The sequence below is a fragment of the Amia ocellicauda genome, chromosome 9 (assembly GCF_036373705.1).
Source record: "Amia ocellicauda isolate fAmiCal2 chromosome 9, fAmiCal2.hap1, whole genome shotgun sequence".
Classification (NCBI taxonomy): domain Eukaryota; kingdom Metazoa; phylum Chordata; class Actinopteri; order Amiiformes; family Amiidae; genus Amia; species Amia ocellicauda.
This window is the reverse complement of record NC_089858.1, coordinates 25,354,447-25,380,960: the sequence shown is the minus strand read 5'-3', so window position 1 is coordinate 25,380,960 and position 26,514 is coordinate 25,354,447. Positions and strand designations below refer to the sequence as shown.

The 26,514-nt window shown below is 39.0% G+C and overlaps 1 protein-coding gene across 1 annotated transcript in view; it reads left to right on the top strand.

Annotated features, from left to right (window-relative positions):
* Window positions 1–26,514, top strand: part of snrkb (SNF related kinase b) — a 35,515-nt gene that overhangs the window by 1,045 nt on the left and 7,956 nt on the right. The window contains exons 2-3 of the mRNA XM_066713847.1: window positions 14,690–15,360; window positions 24,147–24,288. Coding sequence (XP_066569944.1) covers window positions 14,772–15,360; window positions 24,147–24,288 — 731 coding nt within the window. The 5' untranslated portion in view covers window positions 14,690–14,771. The remainder of the gene's footprint in view (window positions 1–14,689; window positions 15,361–24,146; window positions 24,289–26,514) is intronic.

The window sequence follows — 26,514 nt, the reverse complement described above, 5'->3', positions numbered from 1 at the left end:
TTTCAAAACTAATTTAATGGCATTAGTTCCAAGGTCAACCATTCCAAGTTCTCCTTAATTATTATTCTAACTATAATTAAGTACTAATCATCATCATCATCATTATTATTATTATTATTATTATTATTATTATTATTATTATTATTATTATAGTTAGAATAATACTGCTTTTTTCAAGAATAATCCCCCATTTCAGATGTATTACAGATTACCCAGCTAACTGAAAAATGTACATATTTATGCATCCACATAGATTGAATAAATTATACCATATTATACACTGGATCCCCTTTATTTTTGAGACTACCTTCAGAAATTCAACAAATATTTTTTTTAAATGAATTTCTTTAAACACCCTTTGTCTCACTTCTGTCTTTTACATTGGTATGGATACTTTGTATGCTATTAAAAACTGTGGAAGGAGAAGAAAAGTGCTGTGAATGACCTTGTGTTTGAAGCATAACTGTCATTTTGATATTACTATCCAATGTTGTGGACTGTTTGATTTGGGCTGCATAGAGGACACAGATAATGTGTGTTTTTTTAACCATTTATATGTAACCAATGAATAACCAAGGTTCATGGAGATTTAATTATCATTCTACAAATCCTGAATTAGGTTGGCAACATTTACCATAGTGTCACCTTCAGAAACAGGAACCTGGCAGAAACTCTGGGGAGGTTGACTCAGAAGTAAACCTAGGAGTCATTTTTGTACACAGAGCACAGTCTGTCGAAAACAAGTAGCAAGCCATGCAGGGGATGGTAATTCCCTAGCATCTCTCAAGAAATATCTCCTGGATCAATAGATGACTATAGGTTACTGAAAATGAGCATGATGGGCTGACTGGTCTCCTTTTGGAAGTTCTTGTGTAACCTATAGGGGTCTGCAATATTATTCCCAGCACTGTCATTTAATACTGATCATAGATCCTGGGAGGCACACTCTGCTTAACGAGCACAGTCTACATTACCTGATTTACAATAATGACATTTCTACAAGGAGTTTCTGCTGCTGCACTTAAAACAAAGTAATCATTCAGCCCTTATGAAAATTATGTAGTTTAACTTATACAAGATTATATATATATATATATATATATATATATATATATATATATATATATATATATATATATATATATATCTGTGATGCCATGTGTGGTACACGGTGTCCGGGACTTGTAAGGCAGGGTTCAGGAAACACAAAGGGATGTGGTGAATGGTGGCGAGCATTTATTTATATACAGTGCTTGTGGTTTATATAAATAGAGACAGACAAATCATAAACCAAAACCTAGCTCCTCTTCAAGTCTAAGTTATATGTGCAACAGTTCATTTTTTAATCATATATTGCTTCACCTCCCCTGGGGTCTGCGGAGGGACAGTGTTTCTCAGGGCGGTCACTCTATGTGCCACCCAGCATGTTATCACAATATATATACACAAATAATAATAAATGTATAAAATCTACACATTAACATTCAATATCTGTTTGCCACAGCTAAGGAGCTGCTTTAGAGCAAGTTCACAACCTGGAGATCTGTCCAAGAAGGAAAGGAAAAGAAGTGGTGGGGGGGAAGAGAAAATAAATTAAGGGAAGGAAATAGGGGAGGGGGGATTAAATATTGCATTCTTTTAGGGGTGGTGAGACGACAGCAATGTCAAGGACTAAAAGGTCAAACCCTGCAATCTGTTTTGGGACGGGTGCTTAAAACATTACAGGATTGTGAAGTGGTCAGGGCAGAGAGTAATAAACAGGCCCTTGGAGTCCTGAGGCACGGAGGAGGGTCTGCAGAGGAATGTAAAGGAGAAAATGGACACGATAAGACCTGAGGTGGGGCAGATACAGGAAATGGCAAGATGAAGCCATCTGGTATAGAGCACTAGGTTCAGGGAAAACATTTTCTGCTGACTGAGGAGTAAACATGAGCAGTAGTATATACAGGTTTGGTGGTTTGAGAGGATTTGTTTTTAATGTTTAGATATGTATAGTTGAAGGGATGTGGGTGTTCCCAGGCAAAGTGGAAGGGAGTATATGAGCAGAGGGGATGAGTTGGTTTGGAGGGTGTGTGTCTTGGGAGAAGATTAAGGATTAGTCAGGTGAGAACACTGTATGCATATCTTTATAGTCCCATTTCTTACAAGGATATGTGTAGATGGTTGGTGATCGCTTGCTCATTTGGAATAGAAATGTGTGTTGATGGAATCTAAAGGCTTTTTTTAACACTCGTTAAACACTCTGTTGCCCACAGGATGAGGTACAGCATCGATTGGGCAGTTAGACACAAGTGATAGGGGGTTCGGAAACTTGTATATTGAATTCAGTGCATACAAATGGGCATTGTGTATGTATATTTCTTTCTCTGAAGATAAGATCACCCATTGTAGGACACAAAAACTTAAAACCTTGTATGATTTGTGACATAGGCCATGCAATAGAACTGTTTCATCTTCCTTTCCAGTTTTTTTTTCCTTTGTGGTTTTTTGTTTGTTTTAAGAATTAAGACATTTGTCCTGAGGATGCCCAAGTTCACCTCCCATTCAACAGCCAGAGGTGAACTGTTTAATTTGGATTGCAGTCAATCTATAAAACAGACATATAAACGTCTAGTATTTCACTTCCAAACTGGCAAGACTCCACAACAAAAGTGTTTATGCTTGCAGGACAGCCAGGGCTGAACAAAACCTTTGTGTTGCAAAAAGGGAGCCTTGGACTCATCTGATCTACTAGATGTGGTAGTATTTAATTAATTAGACAGATCTAGCATGTAATGGAAAAAATTAAATCTATTTTAAAATAAGTGGATTTGGTATGAGGCAGTATTGTAATTGCAGAGGTCTCTATCAGACACGGGTTTTTATTTTTGATCATATATACTTCTGAAACAACTTACTGTATTCATATATTTCAGTAGAACTACGGTGCCCCGAGTAATCCTCGCATACCCCAGGAATACCGACAGATAATGTACTATTATGCATCTCCCAGGGGCATAATGTGGCAGTTATTTTAGACCAGCACCTCCCATAACAGCTCAGTCATACGAGCAGCCCAAGGGTAAAAAAACAAACAAACAAACTGGCAACATACAGACGAATCCTGTATTCGATATAGGAACCTTGCATGGGAGGAAAGTTGCAGTGTTTACTTAATTAAGGACCGATATTTTTAAATACCACAAACCCATATGCTTAATAGATAAAGACCCTCCACAGTATTGGCCAAGGAATGCAAGATAATAAGGTCATCAACTCCTGTGGTTAATGAAGATGGAAATGTTTGCTACTAATTACATTCGTTCGGTTTGGTGGCGGTACACCCAAACAGGCTGCAGGCTGTACACCCAAACTCCTGAAAGACGAACAGCATTATGTGAACAGACTGCAGATAAACCTGCTCTCCCAGCTGAAAGTTGTATGAATATTTAAAGAGGCAAATTCCCATAACAGCATTACCTCACCAGCTGAAATCTGTTGGATTAATATTGTATGGTGGGTATGCCTCGGTGATGTAATCTTAAACATGGGATCCCCATTGCCCTCCCCCCACTTTGGCTGTTCTCCTTTTGTATCTTTTGAAACACCTACAGTAGCCTACTGTGCATATGTTTTAGGCAGGTGTGAAAAAATGCTGTAAAGTAAGAATGCTTTCAAAAATAGACATGTTAATAGATTATCAAAATGCTAAATGCAAAGTGACTGAACAGAAGAAAAATCTACATCAAATCAATATTTGGTGTGACCACCCTTTGCCTTCAAAACAGCATCAATTCTTCTAGGTACACTTGCTGAGTTCCTTCAAAAACTGTCCCAAACATCTTGGAGAACTAACCACAGTTCTTCTGTGGATTTAGGCAGCCTCAGTTGCTTCTCTCTCTTCATGTAATCCCAGACAGACTCAATGATGTTGAGATCAGGGCTCTGTGGGGGCCATACCATCACTTCCAGGACTCCTTGTTCTTCTTTACGCTGAAGAAAGGTCTTAGTGACTTTCACTGTATGCTTGGGGTTGTTATCATGCTGCAGAATAAATTTTGGGCCAATCAGATGCCTCCCTGATGGTATTGCATGATGGATAAGTATCTGTCTGTACTTCTCAGCATTGAGGAGACCATTCATTCTGACCAAATCCCCAACTCCATGTGCAGAAATGCAGCCCCATACGTGCAGGGAACCTCCACCATGCTTCACTGTTGCCTGCAGACACTCATTATTGTACCGCTCTCCAGCCCTTCGGCGAACAAACTGCCTTCTGCTACAGCCAAATATTTCAAATTTTGATAGTCCAGATCACCTGCTGCCATTTATCTGCACCCCAGTTCCTATGTTTTCGTGCATAGTTGAGTCACTTGGCCTTGTTGCCACATCGGAGGTATGGCCGCAAGTCTTCCATGACAGTAGATGGGTGTACCAGGGTCCCACAGTTTTCTGCCAATTCTGAGCTGATGGCACTGCTGGACATCTTCCGATTGTGAAGGGAAGTAAGCATGATGTGTCTTGAAGTTTCCTTGGCCGACCACTGCGTCTACGGTCCTCAACGTTGCCCGTTTCTTTGTGCTTCTTCAAAACAGCTTGGACAGCACATCTGGAAATCCCTGTCTGCCTGGGAGAGACCTTGCTGCTGCAGTATAACTACCTTGTGTCTTGTTGCTGTGCTCAGTCTTGCCATGGTGTATGACTTTTGACAGTAAACTGTCTTCAGCAACCTCACCTTGTTAGCTGAGTTTGGCTGTTCCTCACCCAGTTTTATTCCTCCTACACAGATGTTTCTGTTTCAGTTAATGATTGTGTTTCAACCTACATATTGAATTGATGATCATTAGCACCGGTTTGGTATAATTGTTTAATCATACACCTGACTATATGCCTACAAAATCCCTGACTTTGTGCAAGTGTACCTAGAAGAATTGATGCTGTTTTGAAGGCAATGGGTGATCACACCAAATATGGATTTGATGTAGATTTTTCTTCTTTTCATTTACTTTTCATTTAGCTAACGGATAAATATAATCTATTAACGTCTATTTTTGAAAGCATTCTTACTTTACAGCATTTTTTCACACCTGCCTAAAACTTTTGCACAGTACTGTATGTGTGTGTCACTGCTCGTGTCTAACCCAGATGTTTCATCAGGCAGCTGTGGCAGTGATTTCCAGCTGCTTCAAAATTGTCACTGTTAAACAAGACAGAAGAAGTAAAGGGATCTTTTTTTCCCCGCACGTTAAAAGTTCCAGATGCAAAGTAGTGCAAATAATTTGCCTACATTACAGTGAGCATTGGCAATATCTGCAGCAAGAATGGGAGTAGAGGGAAAGGTTAATTACACCTTGTTTTTTTTTTACTGGACTTGTGTGTGTTATCTCTGCTACACAACTTGATCATTTTTTTTGTTTTGACGTGGGTTATCTAAATCTTGCATTTTTCACCACACTTCAACTCAAAGCTACTTTAAAGGCTTACAGCTGCCCACTTTCTAAAATGAAAATATAATTCTTTACATCTCGGTTGCCTTTTTTCTTATTGTGTATTCGACTTAGCTCTTGTTCTGTCCAAGTCTTTAAGTTTTACATTTCCGAGTTCCGCTTCTCAACGTAGCTTACAGGGATATGTAAACAATGCACTTCACCGACCCATTCCTTTCCATGATGGGACAGATTATAGATTTTTCTCAAACTGGAAAAAGCTGCTGATTTAAAAGAGTAGATTGCATTTGTAGTTTCCTTGTCCCATACTTGAATATCCCACATTGTGTGTCTCTGTGTGTTTTCTGCAGAGATCCTGTACCTTTACCCCAACAAAATATGATATGAGCACTAGTGGAAGACACACATGTGTTTAGAAACTCTCATGGCCCAGGATGCGGAAAACTGGCAGGTGTTCTATTTATCTCCATGGATAAGTGGTCAGTCAGGATATTTACAGCACCCCGCCAAAGCTGTCTTGGATTGAGCTCTGTATTCTTATCCTGAACTGTTCAACAGTTTCCCTGCTCACAGACTGATGGAAATTCGTCATACCACCACATATACCTGACTTGAGTGAGAAACACAAATGGACAGATTTAAATCAGGAATTAATTGACAGGTTTTATTTTGTACGTCATTTTTTTTTAAATATAAGCAAAACCTTGAATCAGGCCTCCTGTGATTAGTGAAATATTTAAATGTAATTGCCTAATCTTAATCCTATTTGAATGCCTTACATACCTTAACAGTGCCCTCATTTATTATTGTCCTCCTTGTTTGCTCTCACATTTTCAATCTACATTACGGAAACAGGCTGGAACGTTTGGTTTAGCCACTGGCGCCAGCAATCACACGTCTCTCTTGAACACAAAGGGTTAAGGGAAGTACTTGTAAGGGTGGTGTTATCCTTCCTTTAGCAAAAGCCAGGCTTATTTTTGTGGTGCTATTGTGCTCATAACATTTTAAGAGGAAATGCTTAATCTAAGGACTTTTGGAAGTAATCAGCGTTTACTTTTAAACAATTGAAGGTGGAAATACAATCGTGAGACAGCTTGCCAATTCTGTCCTCTTTGAATGCTTTTCTCACCAGTTATTTACCATTTTTTTTAATGGTCACATTCTTTCTCAGTACACAAAACATACAGTCTCAAAGCTAAAACGAGCGAGTCCCCCAGTCTTCTGCTCTGCTGTTCTTCTTTTGGGGAACAACTCTAATGTACCAAGAGGAAATTCAGAGGAACAGTTTTTTGTATTGCTTTGCTGATTTATTTACTGTCATACAGTTGAATCAAATAAATAAGTTGTGACTCATTATGTAATCACAAGATATCAAAACAGCCAGGCGGATTTGACCTGATCATGACATTGATTTGCTGTCATCTTTCCTGCCAGTGCGAAAGGGGGGTAGGGGTGACAGGGTGGATTACCTGGGACGAGAGACATCGGGCCAAATTGGACAGGATAGATTAATATTAAAAGAAGCTTACATTCATATCCCTTATAGGATTTGTTCATGAGAATGTTCCCGGGCCGTTTAGTGAATTGTGAGGTTAATGTGAAACATTGTTTTTTTTAAATGGTGCACCACAAACTATGGTCTGAGTATATGGTCTGTTTATTGTGTGTATCAATTATATACATTTTGAACAGCTTCATTGGTTGTGTTATCCTGACCATGTTATTCAAAAAACACTATAAAGGAGCTGAGATCTTCTCTTGATACTACAACCAGAGATGCTTGTCTAACTTCTTTTTTTTTTTTGGCTTGTAATTAGCTCGATTGATTTTTCCCGACTATACAATAAAAGCCAACTGTGGACTTATCAAGAAATCTATGCTGGAGCTGAGTCAAGAAGCTGTGCCAAAGGAACACAAGCCATGCTTTGTTTGTAGACACCAAAGTGAAAGAAAGCTAAACTAAACTAAACTAAACTAAACTAAAGAGTGCCTAAATAGAGCAGACAATATTGACTTAAGTTTATAAAATTACAATAAGACTTAATTACATTTTTACTTGAGTGGATTTTGTAGTGCATGTCTTTTTTTTCTTTTTCCAGTGCCTCTGTATGGCAACATTGTGTTTTAACCCATAAGACACATTATCCTCAGTTTGTACTGCTGCATTTTAGAGACAACTGTTTCTCATCAATGTCTAATGCATGTTTTTTATAAAAGAGGAAACAAATATCTTTTTAGGGTAGAGAATATGTCAGAAGACGAGTCAGAGTGAAGGAACAAAAAAATCATCTTTAACCCGCCAGTATTACTTTTTCAGACTTTTAAATGAGTCTTTATCAATGCCACATGTTTTTCCATTTTATTACATGTGGCAATATTTGCTACTTTTGTCATCCTTTTCAAGTCATGGGAATTCAACACTTACTTCACCTTGTTGAAACAGAGATTCCCTGATTTCCATTTTGCATCAGGTTGGTATGTAGACATAATTGGTTTGTGGATGTGAAGGATTTGGAAAATGAACCAATTAATTGCTTAGTTTTTCACCTGACAAGTTTAAGAGCAGCAAATTGTCAAACTGAAATCAAACTATTATTGTGAAGTATATGCAAACATGCATTTTTTTTCCCCCTAGTCTTGATTGGTGCAATGCAGTTTCATTCTGCCACCTCATTGGTTGCATTTGATTGCACAGTGAAAACGAATGAACTCTGCGTTTTACCTTTGCATTCTGCTATGAGCAACATCTCATTGCAGAAGGCTAGTTACAGTGCAGGAGGGGGCATTCAACTGTCAGCTGAAGCAAGGGAGTCTTGACATCCACTTACAACAATTGACAAATGCCACCAACAACAACACAAAGCTAATTACGAACTTTTGGAACTGGTAAATATACTGAGGAAGATCAATTTTAGATAAAGATGTTGACCAGCTCAGAAAAATCCTTTAAATATGAGTGTGAGCATCTTCCGCATTTAATTAAATAACACAGGGCTGGTGAGGTTTCCATTTAATTTAAGTTCCGTTTTGCTCTAGCTTAGAAGCTAACACAGGTTTACCTGTTGTGAAAGACTGGGTAGGGGCCCCAGTGTGTCTAAATTAATGCTCAGACCCCATAAGATCTCCAACGAATTCTGCAGCCGAAGCAGACTGCTTGGCTTTCTGAGATGATTTGCAAGCAGACTAATTAGCAGGACTGCTGTTGTAACACCCTTTGAGACATTGGGAAAGGCCGTACTGTGCTGTTGCAAGCTAAAATGGGCTTAGGGTTGAGTTTGGCTTTGCCAACAAGAGATGGGAATCACACGGAAAAGCGGAAGATCTGAAAAGCTTCTCTTCGGTATGCGCTGCTCTTTCCTGAGCCAAGGCTGCTTTTGTTTTGCAGTGGGATTGTTCTCCAAGTGTTTAGCAGGAAAGTAACCGTGGGGCGCAACAGAGCTCAATAGCACCAAACCTAATGGGTCTCCAGCCAGTAAGGCATCACATTACAGATCTGCATTGTAATCATCCTTGGCTTCTGTTCATCTTACAACCTAGATACGCTGCAGATTCCTGATAGAGAGAGCTGTATTGATTGCTCTTTGGTGATAATTTTCAGAGGAATGGGCCAGACACAGAGAGAGAGAAATGTGACTACCAGTGCATGTCTGGCTCGCTCACTTGAGACTTTACACTCCGCAGGTTTAGTAATATTCCTGGCATCATTTGGATTCCTCATGCCTGCCTGTTACAGTTTACTCTGAATAAGTTAACAACTTGAAATATGCAGGACGCTTTGTTTATAAAATGCATTAAGGATCCAGCTCTTAAAACTCAGAAGAGGATCAAACTTCTGATCAATGGGTATAACTTATATTTCCCTGGAGACATAAAGTCCTCAGCAGAGACTAGGATAACCTACAACCCTGGTGCACTTGTTAATAGTTTGTTACAGAATATAATGAAAGTGAATTGACGATTAAACAACATCTTCTCTTTGCAAATGGCAAAGCATATTTACCCCTGAGTTACATCAACCACCATGGCAACTTCCTCCTTCTAGTCTAGCTGTTGTTGGGGAGGGTCAACCCCTTTCTGGTCTCTTTTTACAAATTATTGATCCTCTATCACCACATTCTCATCACGCCTATCAAATCCGTTGGATCACTGTGACCTGTGACCTGTGAGGATGATTTTCTTCTCCAAGCAGGATACTTAAAGTACACACATATTAAATATACAAAAACAATGGATGTAGGCAAGGTAGGTAAACAATTTCCCTGGCAGGTAACCTATAAATATAACCACAATACACAAACAAAACCAACCAACAAGCGAATATGTTAAGTAAATGGTGGAACCTGACATATTTATAACTTAGTGACAAATTAGGGGTGAGAAGTAGTATGTTTATGAAATAAATACCAAAACAGAGATTTTCTGAGTATTCCTTCATATCGTATTTATCTGTTATCCTTACCATCTCTTAAATCTCGTTCCAGCTGTGGCTATCTTTGAGTAGTAGACAACCAAAGGGAGTAGGGCACACTGTTTGTTTGTTTTTTTAGAAAGAGAGAGACAAAGAGATGGAGAGAGAGAGGGAACATGTGATGCTCTAGCACATCGCAAAAACAATCTCTCCTTTTCAGCAGCTTTCCTGAAAGGTGATTAAAAATAGATTGGAGAGCTAGGGGGCAGATTCAATGACAAAGTGGTGCTTGTTTTTGTGAGCCAGAATGCGCCCCACTCTTGATATTGTCTTTGGTTTAACTATCTTTTGATCACTAAACCAATTGGTACAGTTTATATCAGCAGAGAACGTGTGCTCACTGATCAAAAGCCCAGTTCTCTGCACTGACCTGTGTCTGTGGAGGCAATACAACCTGGCGCAGCTGGAGAGGTCAACAGCAGTGGTCAGGTCTCCTTTCTGAGATGTGACTGAACTTATTATAAGGTTACAGGCAGCACCTTCTCAATGTCATCACAGCAAAAGGAGAAGCCCTGGCATGATGATTGAAATTAATACTTATTGAGGGCTGAGTACATTTGAACATTGTGTATTTAGAAATGTGTGAATACTGAAAACTTTTGTAAAACTGTCCTTTAGAAAGCAATCAGATATTGGATATGGAGTCTTTCTCTCGCTCTCTAAAAATCCTCTCTTCAGTTATTTTGCTATTTTGTTATTCTTTTTAAAATGTATCTTAAATACTGTCAATATACTGTCAATACTGGACTACTATTAAGCAGACAACCTGCTTTGAGAACAGTAATGTGATTTGCCAGTTATGCTTGCAATTATGTGGTCCAATGTGATATAAAATAAATAGTCAATCAGACATCTGACATAGAAGCAGATCAAGTATAACCTTAACCTTTTGGGAGAGCTGTGTAAATTACAACTTAATTTGTATTACAGCTCCCAGTGCATTCTGTATTGTCTTAACACTGTGCCAGACATAGAATACCTTATTTTAAATTACCATCCTTGTTTTAATTACTGTTGCCTTTGCCCATTCAAATATAAACTTGTGTACTTGGAGAACTTGTACAGAAGATGTTTTCTGAAGACAGAACTGTTTAGTGGATTTGTAGCTAAAACACACCAGAATACTGTTTTTAGTTTTTTTGCAAAGGCCTTTTAGAAAAAGAGTGGGTTTACTCACAATCAAGAAAATAGTTTTGCCTGCATTTATGAATGTGCAAAGCAAAACCTCCCAAGACGATCGGATCTGAACTGACGATGTGACACTACAGGAAAAGAAAATACTGAAAGGGAAAAGGTAAAGAACATGAACTTGAACGTGAAATAATGACATTATTTGAATAATAAAAGTACTCCACTGTACTCTACAAGGCCTAGTGCTTCTCATCTCCCATAATTCAGTTAAGGGATTACACAATACAGACTGATTTGTTCAACAGCCTTCCCTTAGCTTCTCAGAAGTATTTTATCAAATTATTTGCAGTGTAATAAAATCAAGCTCACACTCCTGTATTTAATTTGAAAAGAACATAAACTGAACTCAATCTAAAAGCGTTTCAGCTGTTGTCTAGATCTGGGTAGTTACACGGCACATTATATTTAATTAAAGTCAATGTAATAGTTCTTCATTGAGGTCACACTTGATTGTACATTATAGAAACAGAGTGTGGTTCTGGGAACCTGTGGGGGGGGTAAAAAGCCAGGTCTGTACATTGTCTTCTCAACGTCAGTGTGTAGTATGATAATGATGGAGTAATTTGAAACCATACAATGCACCAATATGACCTTCTTTAGAATACTGTGTGTGGGGATGGTCACCATTACGAAAGGGCATTGTTTCTCAAAGAGTCTAAAGAAGAACAATCTGGTATCATTCCAGGACTGAATGTTGAAGTCGTATACAGATCAGTTGAAAGAACTGAATGACTTTTGACAGGAACAAAGAAGAGCTCACTGAGATTTGATTCAGACGTATTCAGAAATTTTAAAAGGGGACTGACAAAAGACAAACCAAATCACTGCCTTCAAAAAGCACCAAGGGGTCACGTTATATCCTTCAGATATCATTATGTGCAGTACGTATTAACATTGTCACTGAACTTATCTCTGGAGTTTAATTAAGAAACTGTCGACTTCTGGAACAGTGAAAGGAAAGTAAACATGTAGAAATGTAATTGGCAGTGCACGGATGGAACAGTTCTGTGCCAGAATGTTAAGATAATGATAATAATATTAGTAATAATAAAGATCAGTACGTATAACTGACATTTTGTAAGACAGTTTGATAGTGGTATAGTTTTGAACATGCCAGAAGAGATAACCACCTCTGTCTTGGCATTATTAAAGTGTCATGGTGTACACAGCATGAGAGGAGATTATAGAAGTCTAAGATGCTTGTCGTTGTTTTATTTTCAGATCTGGAGCAGCTTTCTTATTTATATGTTGTTTTGCTGGTATTGCCTGCTCATTAACATTCCACCTACTCCAATTGCACTTCCCTTGAACTAGTCTGTATCCAGTATAAGGTAAAAAAAAAAAAAAAATGCTGATGCATTTATTTATTTATTTATTTATTTATAAATCAATTTATAACTTTTTTGAAATGCGTTTTTCTGGATTTTTTTGTTGTTATTCTGTCTCTCACTGTTAAAATACACCTACCATTAAAATTATAGACTGATCATTTCTTTGTCAGTGGGCAAACGTACAAAATCAGCAGGGGATCAAATACTTTTTTCCCTCACTGTACATTACAGGACTCTAAGAATCCCTTTTCCATAGATCCTGTAACACAAATCTCTGATTAAAAATGTGCCTGCTATTTGCAAATCAAGGGATGTGCAAAATTTTGTCCATGATGATAACTTTCTATACTTCTTCATAACATACACAAGTTTTAGACAAATAAAGACATATTTCATACAGCTTATTTAATACTTCGTAAAATAATTACTTAATGTGTTAGAACACATGTCGTATAGTTAAAAAGCAAAACCTAATAACCCTAATTGTTGAGGGGAGTTGTGGCTTGTGTTGAGAGACTTAGTGGAAAGGGGGATCGATACTAGTATCTGCCGAAACAGCAACAAATAGAACACATTATAGCAGAGCTAGCTTACACATACGGCTATAAGTAGAAATCAATACGGATTTGTGTTTATTTATTTATTTATTTATTTATTTATTTATTCTAAAATGAACAACTGTGTGATGCCTTTGTAAAAAAAGGATGAAATATTAGAAATATTAGGAACAAAACAAGTGCTACTAATGGGAACAAATATGCTGACAAACACATCTTGTGATGAAAGGTACAAGACGTCACTGTTATTGCATCATTCTTAAATATACCATATGAGAATGAGCAGGCTCTCTCAAGGACCAGTGAGAGAAATGACTGTGTACCACGGATTGTGTTTATTGGGCAAATAAAGCAAGACGTAATTTGATAATACTGACATAATGGGCAATGTGATCAAGTAGTGTAAGAAACCTTATCCAGAAGTGCTTCTTCTGTAATCTGTTATACTCTCATTGTTCTAGTCTGATACGATCTGCCTCTGATATAGAAATTAACCTTGGAATATTATTGAGAAGAATAATTAGTTATTGTTGGTATTTTAAAATTGCTTGCAAATATTTGCATAGTGCTGTTTTTCAAAATGGGATCATTATTATGTAAATGTTTTTAACTTGTCTATTCATCCTTTGAAATGTGATTTTAATAGCACAGGCCCATCGAAGGTTCAAATTATGGATTATGAACACGATAGATTTCTAAATCTCTTTCAGAATGACTAAATTACGACCAAACAAAATCTTTGTCATTTGAGGTCAGCATTTTGGTTTTCTCGGACCCAATATGCATAAGCAAACTACTGACTACAAGGTGCAAAAAGAAGGAGAAGTCTTGTAGTATGCAAGGATAATATTCAGTATAATTCTGTGTCTCACTGTGAAAAGTAAAGAACGGGGACACTGTACACATGGTACATGAGCATGACTCCCAGGAATGTGTCCAACTGTCTAAAAATCAAGGTATATCTTTAGATCATGTACAGATATTAACATTTAGCTGAAGGGAGAACCAAGATAGTACTGAAGACAGAGCAGATATTATGAACAGATACTAGGTGTTTGCATTGTCGAATATGGTGTTTTCTTTTACTATTAATTAGCTGTTTAAAGCTGGTAAAATTAAAAGCAGGGTTTTTGTCAACAAAGATAGTAGCTCAAGGGAAAATGCAGCTGCAGAACCCCAGGCAACATATACTTTTAAATTTAACTCTGGGAAAAATTGCTTTTCTAGTGCTCTGTCATTAACAGACTCCTGCTGTTTACCCACATGAGCCTAGAGCTTAAAGAATGGAAGACCCCATAAAAGAGACATATTGACTACAGGTTATTAGTACTTATAAATGTGTCCTTTGTGTATGACAATTTGAGGCAGGCAACAAGAGGTTTTATTGCTGATATAAATCCGCAGATACTACGATACATTATGTTTGATTTTTGTATTTTGTTTGCTATGGTCCAGGATGCCCTGGATTGGAATGATATGCTTTCCACCATGTTCTGTTCATCATTTAGGAAGAAGAGTGGGGAGAAAGAAAGATTCATACAATTGCTGCCGACCTAGTCCTTGTGTAGATTTATTTTTGAGTGTGTCTGGCTCTGCAAAAGAACAGCAATGAAATTACAGGAAAATTGGATAAAGTAGTAGTTTCGCTGTACTGTTATTGAGTTTTCTAATGTTCCAGAAGGGTCAAGTGATATAACTTCCTTTTTTTTTCCACAGGTGCAGGCCATGGCAGTGTAGAAAATTCCATAAGAAACCCTAGGTGATTCCTAAGACCACACAAGAACACAAGCCAGCTGGCATGGCGGCTTCAAAGAGTGGTTACGAGGGGAAGATCGCCGGACTCTATGACCTGGACCGCACACTGGGCAAAGGCCACTTTGCTGTGGTCAAACTAGCACGCCACGTATTCACGGGGCAGCTGGTGGCAGTCAAAGTTATTGACAAGACAAAGCTGGACAGCCTAGCAGCCGGGCACCTGTTGCAGGAGGTGCGCTGCATGAAGCTGGTGCAGCACCCCAACGTGGTGCGCCTGTACGAGGTCATCGACACCCAGACCAAGCTCTACCTCATCCTGGAGCTGGGCGATGGCGGAGACATGTATGACTACATTATGCGCCATGAGGGTGGCGTCTCAGAGGCTCAGGCCAAGGTCCACTTTGCCCAGATTGTGCGCGCCATCTCCTACTGCCACCGGCTGCACGTGGTGCATCGGGACCTCAAGCCCGAGAACGTGGTTTTCTTCCGCCAACAGGGCACAGTCAAGCTCACCGACTTTGGCTTCAGCAACCACTTCCAACCTGGCACCATGCTGATGACTAGCTGTGGATCGCTGGCCTACTCCGCACCCGAGATCCTCTTGGGAGAGGAGTATGACGCGCCCGCCGTGGGTAAGTCAGGAGCGGATCTCACAGATTCAATATTGCCCGTGTAATGTCTTGTCTGATCTATTTCACGCTTCAAACCATGCATGTTCCCATTTTAATCTACCGCTGATGATGGATGTTTTTAGCTTTCCATCTTATTTTGAGATCATGGGATTAAGCGGTCAAGTAAAGTTTACATACAATTACAAATATTACTGCTTTATTTAATTGGTACAATTTGTACAATGAGCGGCAGCAGCTCATTAAACCTGAACTGGACCAAACTGCTGTTCAGTGGGAGTTTGATTTATTTTAATGTATCCCTGTTTCTTGTTCCAAACACTACCCCTGGAAGTGGGAATGTGGTGACAACATCTTTCAAAGTTATTAGAAAGCAGCCCTTATAGTACACCATAAAAGCAATTTACAATATAAGCAATTTTTTTTTTTTAATTAAGTAAATTAATGAAAAACTGCTCCTATGACTTGCTCCAGTGCAACACACGTCTTGATTATCCTAAAATGCGAACTCAAGAATGCAGCACTGTTTTTAAAACATTATATAATTACTTATATAATCACGCTGTGCATTAATTGAAGCATTTACAATTTTTCCTACCACAGTGAACATGTCAGTAGGATTTGTGATTTCCTTAATGGTTGAGATGCTTTATTCTTGTGTATTAGGCATTTATTTATTTCATTTTCTATTCCTTTAGAAATAGAAAGTTTCATGTTAATAATTAAAGGCAGCATAAAACACCATTAAATATAAAAAGCATATTAAGATTCTATTTTAACAGGTCAATACATTGAGTAATGGCTCAATTCATGCAATTCAAAGGATAATAAATAGCAGAGGTGCTGTGCTGAGTGTGCATTTCCAAACACTTTTCATATTATGAATAGATAGGTAATAAAATGGAAACCAAAAAAGCATAGGCATTCATATAATAAATCTACTAAAGTCAAATTAGCTTGACCAAATGTATCCAAAGAAATGTGTGTTACTTTTCAGCCACACAACAGTCAAATTAATATGAAAACAAAACTAACAAAAGGGTATATATCTGAAAATAGAAAATAGAAAATGATTACTAAATTCAAAATGAAATGAGATTAGGCCTAATTGATTTCATTCTTACTGGAATTTGTAGTTGACTTGACTGGTTGCTTTGTAGTGGTACTTGTATTTGTACGGTGTATTGTTTGTCCTCAGCACTGCACTGTATCTGAGCCCGTCAGCATGTTAACGTTTCGCAGATAGCAGGAAAGACAAGAGCAGATGGAATCAGTTCCTTTATTAGAGGGAAAAAGTCATTTCTGCTTTAGATTGTCATCATAATCCTTCAGGGCTTAAATAGTTGATATGAGGATTTGTGGATGTCTGTTTGTGTCTGTCCATCTGGGTTTGTGTGGGTGTGTGTTTGTGGGTCATTGCTTGAATTTTAATATCCTCCACGGATGCTTTTCATGCAATCAAAGCCAGGTTTCGCCGTTATCAGAATCCAACAGCCGTATGACAACCTATGTTCAAGGCGAGGGAAAGCCAACGGTCTTGTTTTCCATGCATCCATCATCTGTATGCAGAACGACAGCCTCTATGGGCTGCATGGAATGTGAAGGGCAAAGCGTTCAATTGCCTACACTGAAATAACATCTTTATTTTGTCAGAATTTGATGAATCCTCTCCCGTTTAATCCCTCGTGTGCAATGTACCAAGATATTCTCAAGATGGCAAATCTGTGAAAGACAATTGCCAAGTTTACAAGGGGTAGAAATGGCAGGTAAGTTCAGTCAGCTGTGCTCATCCTGCCCTTATTCAATGGCAGGGGTCCCAAGAAAAAAGGTAACAACTTGATGGGAAACCGAGCTATCAAGATCAGAGTTAGTGGCAATTGAGCAAAGGATTAGACAGATGCGGAAGGGCATTTATCTTCCGTGATTTAAAGGCTGTTAAATTAGAAATCTCTGGAAATGCTTTTGAACGAACACTTGCTCCCCTCACGACTCAAGGCAGGAGGTAACCAGTCACTGCCGACAGAACAGTGATATCATTTCACCCGACGATTTGGTGACATTTGATCATGCCATTAGATGACTCGCCCCATTGATTTTCCTGCTACCCGTGGTTTCATTATGGTTTGCGTGCTGTGGGCTCCCAGCGCTCCTGTGCGGGTATAGGATGTCATGTGTGAGTCGTTCTTGAACACGTCCAGTGGCCTGATTTAGAGAGGGGGAGGAAGCATCCAGATCCGAAAGAGCAGGTTACAGCTCCGACATCATCTGCCTACTCCTTGGATGGAAAAGCATGCCCTGAAACTGGAAGGAGGGTAATGCAATAACTTTGCCCACCACTCTACAATGTCCTATTGCTTACATTAAAATTACAGTCATGAGCTCCCAGCAATGTTTGTGTGTGGCGCACATCCATGTGTATATAATCATTAAAATAATAACTTAAAAATAGCTGAAGTTACTGATGTCTCATGTGACTGCAATTACTGGGTGATCCAGGGCAGGGAACTCACTATTCACGATTCAGCCATTGGTAGGCAGATGGGAGCTGCTTTCACTGTAAAAGAGGAGTAACTGGAGTGCTGAGCCACTATTGTATTCCAACAGAAAGCATTTGCAGTTTCAGTCTCTACTTTAACTCACTCCTTTGAGAGCTGGGATTAGTCTTGTAGATTTCCTCTAAACCTCTCATTCCGGACAGTATAAGAAAGAACATCTCAGAGGTGGGGCTTCCCGAGGCCATTGTTGCAGCTGGTAATATTCTCCTCAGGCTTTTACTCTGCCATTGTCAAATATGTTTTCATAAAATAAAAAAATTCCTACCAGTTCTTTAATGAAATTACACATGGAATACTCTTTAAGATACTGTGAGATATTTATAACTTCACTTTACAAATTGGCAGTGCTAGTTTGAAGGGAAACAAAGAGTAAGTGAATCATTTAGACAGATTTAGTACCTTTTCAGGGCATGAGAGGCAGCTTAGTTGGAGTCTGCTGCTTTGGTGGAATAAAATACCCAGTCCTTGTGATCTAATGGGTTTTATGTGTTTAAGAATGTACAAAAAAGAGGTGAAGAAATGTGAGCATTGCATACTTTTCCTTTAAACAAGACAAGGTTGTATTTCCAAGGTGACAGGAATGTAAGAAATGTATTTTTCTTGGCATGCTTCAAAAACTGTTCCTGCACCCTCAAATTATTCCGGAAAGTATTAAAACCTCTTTGTGTACTTCTAAGTGACTGCATCCTTAATTTTAATCAGCAGGCAAACTGATGTTTTTTACAGGGGTGGTTAGTGCTGTAGACATGACTTTATTTGACCTTTGTAATCTAATGTGGCTCCCAGCATGCCTTGGGGGAAGGAAAGCTTGCAAACTCTGCATTTTGCGTGATGACCTCGTACCATCAGGGCCACCAATTGCTTTCAATGAAATAATTTTAGCCCACTGAGCCTTGGCTTTTTCAGTGCACCAAACCCTCCAGAGCAAAGTTCTGATCTGAGCAGCAATAGGGATAATATCTATAAAGTCAGGCACAAGAAGAACAATCAGGAATGAAGATAGAAGGGATTTCTTACTATAGATGAATTGACAAATTACAAAGCCACATTAGAAGCTACAGATGGAGTTGGATCCTTTAAATAACATCTGGATGATGTTCTTGATTCAGGGCTTCATGTTCTGATCTTTTCAAGTATGCTTTCCTTCACGTTAATCTGGAATGTGGAAATCCAAATCCATCTTCTCCTATACAGTAGGCCACAAATACAGTTACAAGGTGACCAAAAAGCTTGAAAGATACAATAGTATGAACTCAAAATTAAACCAATCCTAAAATAAAAACAAATATGCTTTGATTAAAACAAAGCATTGCTTCCTATTTTTTGGTTTAACCATTTTTTGGTTTATACTTTTCAGGGAAGTTCGAGAGAATCTTGTGGTATCATTAGCAAACATTCTCTGTCCATTCAATCAAATGATCTAAAAAATAATGTTAACAGCAGAATTGTGGAACAGCAATAACAATAACTTCATTTCAGTGTTGTTGCTGGCATTGTGTCTCTCTACATCAAGCCCCTTTAGCTCCTTTTATTTCAGTCTCCTTGACAGAGGAGTGCTGTCTGATCCATTCTGCATTGCTCGCATTACATAACCCAGTTGTTTGGGCAATGAGCGATTGTGAATAAACATAACTCAAGTGTGTCTGCCTCTGATGTTTCCTGATTCCCTGGCCTTCCTCTCTCTAAAAACCTCTGACCATCGGGCAAGAAAGGTGGGACAATTGAAAACAGTATTTGCCAAAGCCTCTGATGTCACCTTCAGAAATAAAGACTCAATCTCTAATGTTTCCCCAGTACTCCTGTAGAAATGAAAAGCAGCAGTATTTCGTTTTATGACCTTTGGCAAAACAACCCATTCAAGACTTTTATCTCAGTGACAGCCGTGTTTCAGAGGAAGTGTGTGATAAAATCTTGTTTGCATTTTTTAAAATAACCAAATAAGTGCAGTGCTTCATGCTTTCGGGTGTTAGTTTGCTATGTAGGTTATCTCTGTTCTATTCTGTATAAAAGCACTCTCCACTTTATTGCAAAACTTTTTATTTTGTTGTTATAGCCTACTAATGCTTGGAGTTCCAAGCAATCATTGAAGATTGCAGTCTCTAACAGATCTAACCTGGATTTGAATTTTCCAAACATTGTCAAGCACCCTGAAGCACAGCCTGCACGTTTACCCACACAAACTGCAAATGGATTAGACACTGATTTACATATGTAGGGTTTGCTCCAAATCAATAGAATTGAATCCCTTGGGCAACTGCCCCTCTTCTCCAGCAGTGATAGACAACCATGGCAGCATGAAAAGACACAAACTGTTGCCCCACTGGTAGGCGGCCAAACATATATATATTTGCTATTGCTAGCTAGCAATAAAACACAAAAATATGCCTTATGTTGGCCTGTTTTGTCAGTAAAAGCATTACTTACTGAACACATTGAAAAGATAAGCTAATGTAAAACTCAGAAAGCCTAACCTGACTTAGCTTTGAATGCCCACCAATGTTCTGCACTTTACTTCGCATCTTTGGAAATATTCTGCTGTTTTCCTTAACAGTCTAGGCTGCAAATCTCTGAACTTCTTTGGATTCCATCCACACCAGCACCGTAATCCAGACTGTGTTAAAGAGGGTCAAACTGGAGAGTTTAGTAGTACTGATGGTTTTCTTTTTGGGGGGATTAACACTCCCTTCAGGTGTATGTGAGAAAAAGAAAAAGAACAGGTTCAAAATTATCCAATGCCTTTTTATGAAAAGGTGTAGTTTTGCAGTACCATATCCATAAAATGCCAGCTTTTCCTTTCTTACTGCACCATGGCTGGCCAGTGCAGCAATGTAAGCAAATCACAGTCAGAGGCGGACTGTTTAAAGCAGAGCTAGCAGGTCTGGTAGCTTTTCAGTGGGAATCAGTACCAAATTTAATGGCTAGGTGTACAAACCCAGCTACGGGCTTTGATTGTTACGTAAGCTTTTTAGATTGCTTAAATTGGTAATACAAGGGACATAATGTAGTTTTTATAAGTAATAATTATTTTTTAACACAACATGTTAATAAGAATTATTAAAAAAAAGTAAATAAAATGATTGGTGATCCCCAATCATAGATCATTCTTCTAATTTGCTATAATTCCCTTGCTATGTATGTTTTTGTTTTTCCCAATCACAATTTCCAAACCAAGAGCAAACTAATAAAGCTAAAGCTAATAGAAATATTTGAATTTATTTGACTTTTAAGCTATCTTTAGATACCTATCCTCAGGCTCTGTGTTGGTGGTGATGTGCCTCTCTTGATTGAGTGCAGAGCAGTGTTCTCCTCAGGAAAGCAGCTGGTCTAGGGTTAGGTCGTGGATCGAGAGTGCATGTGTTTGTGTATGTTAGGAAATATCCCAAAACACATCTGCCCTGGCATTGTGTATGTGTAAGTGTGTGTGTGTGTGTGTGTGTGTGTGTGTGTGTGTGTGTGTGTGTGTGTGTGTGTGTGTGTGTGTGTGTGTGTGTGCGCGTGTGTGTATAGGAAACATATCCAGCTTGGAAAGAAAAAACCTGGAATGGAGAGTGCCAAGAGTTCTTTTCTAGCTCCCCAGTGACCCGTGAGAGTAAGTGCTTGTGAGCAGCTTGTGGTTTTTAATTTTCTGTGAGAGGCATCCTGTTGCATAACTCTGGGGAAGGCTGGGCCTTGAAGAGCAGGGAGTGGCGGGGATGTGCGCTTCCTCGTGAAGGAACACGGAGACGATTATTTGCTTGGGAACCAGAGGACCTGCCAAGCGCACCATTAGCAAACCAGGCCTCTTTAGCTGTGACAGGTTGGTGTACTGTAAAGGAAAACCAGCTGAGAGTGTTTTATAGGGTAAATAAAGAGTCATTTGTATTACGCTGGGGTTATTAGCTGGAATGCTTGTTGGCACATATCAAGCCACCCTCTGTTTGTCCTTTCCTCAAATGGGTGTTCCCTAACTGGTGAGCAGAGCCATTGAAAAAGAGAAAGAAAACAGAATTATATTTAAATAAAACTTTCACTAATCAGGTATTGGAAAAACATATTCCTGTAAAAGTGTTCTGTTTACACTGCATATCAATGATAAAATATTAAATTCAATGAACTCACAAAAGGGAGATAGATATTAGACTGCTGAGAGAAAAGTTTGCAATACGCAGTTCTGTTTCTCTTTACAAGACAGTCTTTATTATTCACAAGGGGTGCACTCCCTTTTGTCCATGGTTGCGTGAACAGAAATAACAGAGTGTAACTGAAATGTCTCCATGCCTACAGTGTAGCTGTCAGCTGTTTCATGTTACTTTTCAAGTTTGATTTCCTTAGGGTCCTGATCAACTTGTATCTGGAATGAGCCATGATGCATTTTTGGCTTGTACATTGCCAACTTGAGAGAAGTTTTGGAGGATGGCCTAAAATGAGGCTCCACATACAGGACACAGTATTTTTGTTTACGTATTGAGATGTTTGGCCATTTCCCACAGTCGTTTAGACTTTGCAAATTGTATTTAAGTCTTAAGAGCATTAACCATCTTCATTTGCATTGAGGGAAACTGACTAAAGATCTCTAGTTCATGTATTAATCTGAAACAAATATATATGTTACCTTATAGAAGCTGTATGGTACAGAAACCCAGGCACACAGACTTTTAAAACCTGACCGAAGACCATATCTGTATCCTCTTACTATGACCACTTTAGTTATGTGATATTTAAAAATGTCTTAATTTAATAACAGCTTTCCAGCTATGGTTGGCTGAGAATGTAACAGGCATTGTTACGCTAGATTAAGCACACCGACAGGAAGAGAGTGAATGTTAGCGTGTTGGTTACTTCATTAGCTAACTGTATCAGGTGGTGACACATTGACTGCAGCCGCTTTCTCCCTGGCTTAGACAAACTGTTCCCACCGGCAGGATGTTCCTGTTCAGCTGCCAGCAGCTCTCCTTTGTCCTAATTATCCAGGCCTTGGAAAGGGAGAGAGTCACGGAGGGGTTTCACAAATAACAACAGGCCGTAAAAGGACCAATTGGCTTAAAAAGGGCCCTTTCTCCAAAGGGACTCCTAGTGAATACAGAAGGTCAGTCTGTTCTTGTCTCTCATTGGCAGCTTTTCATTCACTTCCCTCTACCCAGACAGAGACACTGAACCCCTGGCAGCTGCCAACTGGCTCCCAGATTAATGGTCGTTTTCCAAGAACTGCTAACTATGATTATTAACATGGTATTGATTGCAGAAGATGTATTATTCTAATTATTTAATTTTGCATGGTCTGAAGCTCTCGTTGTGAAGACTTCAGCAAAATATTAGCAGTATACCACACACATAACGTGATGAACTGTGATAGGGATTGCTCGTCAATATTTTCAACAGCTGAATGGAATCATGCTGTTTTAGCTACAATTACACATACAACCCCCAACAGTGGAGAACTCGTCCAAAACACTAAACCTCCTATTTGATACTATGGCTGAAGGAGGCGTGGGCTTTGAATCTATGAAACCAATTTCTTACAGGAAGGCTGTAAATCACAGTGGTGAAATCAGGGTCATACTGTGAGTGCCCAAAGTACCGGGTCGCATCAGTGCAGAAAAGCAGCTCAGAATTGAATTCTGAGATGAGGTGCAATATTTCGTTACACAAATAATGTGTGGCTTTCTACAGGATAGGTTACTAGAAAGGATTTGAACGGAAGGTAATATGGCAATGAAGGATACAATTATTTCACAGTAAGTGTGTTTGAATACAATGGAATGGGCTTCATATTCAAGGATAAGTGTGTACATGTACACCTAAAATGCATTTTCATATACACAGTCCACAGTCACTTTGTGTGATTGTGATGAACACTGAGCACTTAATGGTGAGACATCCTTCTGATAAAGCACTGTACTGTACTGCAAATGGAGCAAATGGTGTTTATTTCCCCTTCGAAAAGCTTTCCTTTCTTCAGCTCCAATTTGGCTGACAAAGGAAGAAAGCAAAACAGAGCAATAAATAAACAATCAAACTAAATGAGAAGAAGAGTGACATACGAATTATAAACGAATAGGTTACTCTAGAGGGTGTACGTTGTGGCTTCAGTTCCTCTCCGTAGTTACATAACAGACCCTTCAGTCCCCAAACTGCTTGATTCCCTCCTTTTTCCACCCTCTTGGTTGTTTTTGTGTGTGTGTCAGCCGGCAGTAAGGCAAGCCAGAGTGCAAGCCTAACGGTGTGTGCTGTGCTTTTCTTGTGTGTGCGTTCCAGATATTTGGAGCCTGGGGGTGATCCTCTACATGCTGGTGTGCGGACAGCCGCCTTTCCAGGAAGCCAACGACAGTGAGACGCTCATCATGATAATGGACTGCCGGTACACTGTCCCCGTCCACATTTCAGAAGAGTGCAGAGAGTAAGTGTTTCAGACTGCTGACTGACTGACTGACTCACTAAGTTACCGACAGATTGACTGAACTATTGAATGCCTGACTGAGGTAATGACAGAATTACTGACTGACTGAATTAGTGAATGTCTAAGTGACTGACTGACTGATGCCCCTGCTATACAACACAACACAAATTAAAGCATTTTCTACTTTTTAGCCCACCTTATTTCAATTTATCTCCGTATTAATTTCACATCTGTTATCAGTTCATCTGAGGCCTCACCCTCAGGCTTCTAATGCATGATAAGATTTTACTTCCAAACAGGAGACTGTAGTGCAATATAAACACATCTCTTTGGATAGTAATCATGAGTGGGCTATGGGACAGGCATTAGCTTACTTTTCTGTTTGGTGACCTGCTCTGATTTTGGATTATTTTGCCAATTAGCCTTATTTGCTGATGTGTTATTTCTAAAAGGAGGCAGACAGCACCTGGGGTACAATACCAGCTCATATAAAGCAGCCTAAAAACATTTGGTTTGTGTCACATGACCACAAGCTCATCTGATAGCGTGTGCCTTCCAACATCATCTTTAATCAGAATTTTGTTGTCTCTAAAATGTCAAATTAGAATGAACAATGACAAGTGCTTTGCTTATGTATTTTTCCACAGTAATAGTCTGTTTACCAAGGCTAAAACTATTATTATTCATATCCCTATTCACATTCCCCCTCCCTGAGAATATAATCTAATTTAATGAGAGAGACTCAAAAACCCTGCACTTGGAAGCAGGTCATATTTGCACTGGACTAAACAGTAACACACATGAAAAGGATGACAGTATTCAGATTTTTTCAATTGCTGCTTTGTGTGAGGAAGAGGAATTAATAACAAAACACAAAAAGGTGATCATGGGCTGTTATTATGGGGATGTGTCATAACTTCTAGTTTTTGGGGGGCTTCGAAATGGTGTCTAGGATCGGGGGAGGGGGGGTGAGTGGCTTATGGAGGTTTTTCCTGGTGTAAGAGCGCAGGGGGGTGCTGACTGTGTTTTATTCTGGTGTAAGAGTGGGACGGGGGGCTGACGGTGTTTCTCGGACTGTTTCACCACGCTGTTACTTCATAATTGTATTATTATTAATCGTATTATTTTAAGGGGAGCTGGGAGAAAATACAGGTCTAGAAAAAATAGGGTCTAGCGACGCCCCTCCTATATTGAGAGGAGTTTTAAAATTGGCCGAACAAACCAAGGGGAATCTTTTTTCTTCTCTCACAGTGAAACATAAACATCAGTATAAATCATGTCAAAATGTGGCACACACGTCAGATTTTAAGGCTGCGTGTTACAGCTCATTGAATTTCACTGGGAATTGACTGCTGCACTAGAGGACTCTTCATGTTGCGGCACCAAATTTAACGCCTGCTCGAGACTTTAATCTTTATACCTATATGTTTATATTCTTTCCAGGGTAAGTGACAGGCTCAGAGATATTGAGGTTTTGTACCAAATTAGATGATATCATGGTGGCAGAATATGTGACACAGATGTGTAGAGAACATCTGTATTGGGAAAAAGCCGTGGAAATGTGTCGCTGTAGCAGTTTTCACGGTTGGCTCGTAACAGACTTCCCACAACAGTCTGCAACAAACTCATCATTTAAATGAGCTTTCCTCAATTTTTTATGTGCCAAGTGTTTTGTAACGCTTTTGGCAAAGGTTTAGCTATTTGGCTAAATAATTCTTAGACTGAAGCAGAATTCTGTGGGATTTCAAAAATCAAGGAATGTGGAAAGCAATTCTAAAAATGCACATGATCTAGTTTACTGTTGCTACTATTGTTCTTCCTTTTGTTTATTGCCATTAATTACTTATAATCTAAGCCTTGCCAATATATTCTATACTAACGTGAAGTTTTGGTTTCCTGAAATGTTGAATTGGTCACATTTATATCAGACGTAATTGCTATCATTCATTCGAAACAAAAGAATTAAGTTGATCTAAGCAGACAAACGTGTATCAATAACATCCACTCTGGATGATTCAGTGAGATTCCTGGCAAGTGGCAACCTCTATATTGATATCAGAATAAAATAGGGCCCCCTTTTAGGGACAGTCCTTTAGTAAAATGTTGGTGATACAAATCACTCATAATAAATGAGTTTGGTATGTTTGTCGTGAAAATATTCAGGGAAAATCCAAGATGCTGCTACAAAATTTATATTAGTTTTTGCACAAAATAGTGAGTGTTCCA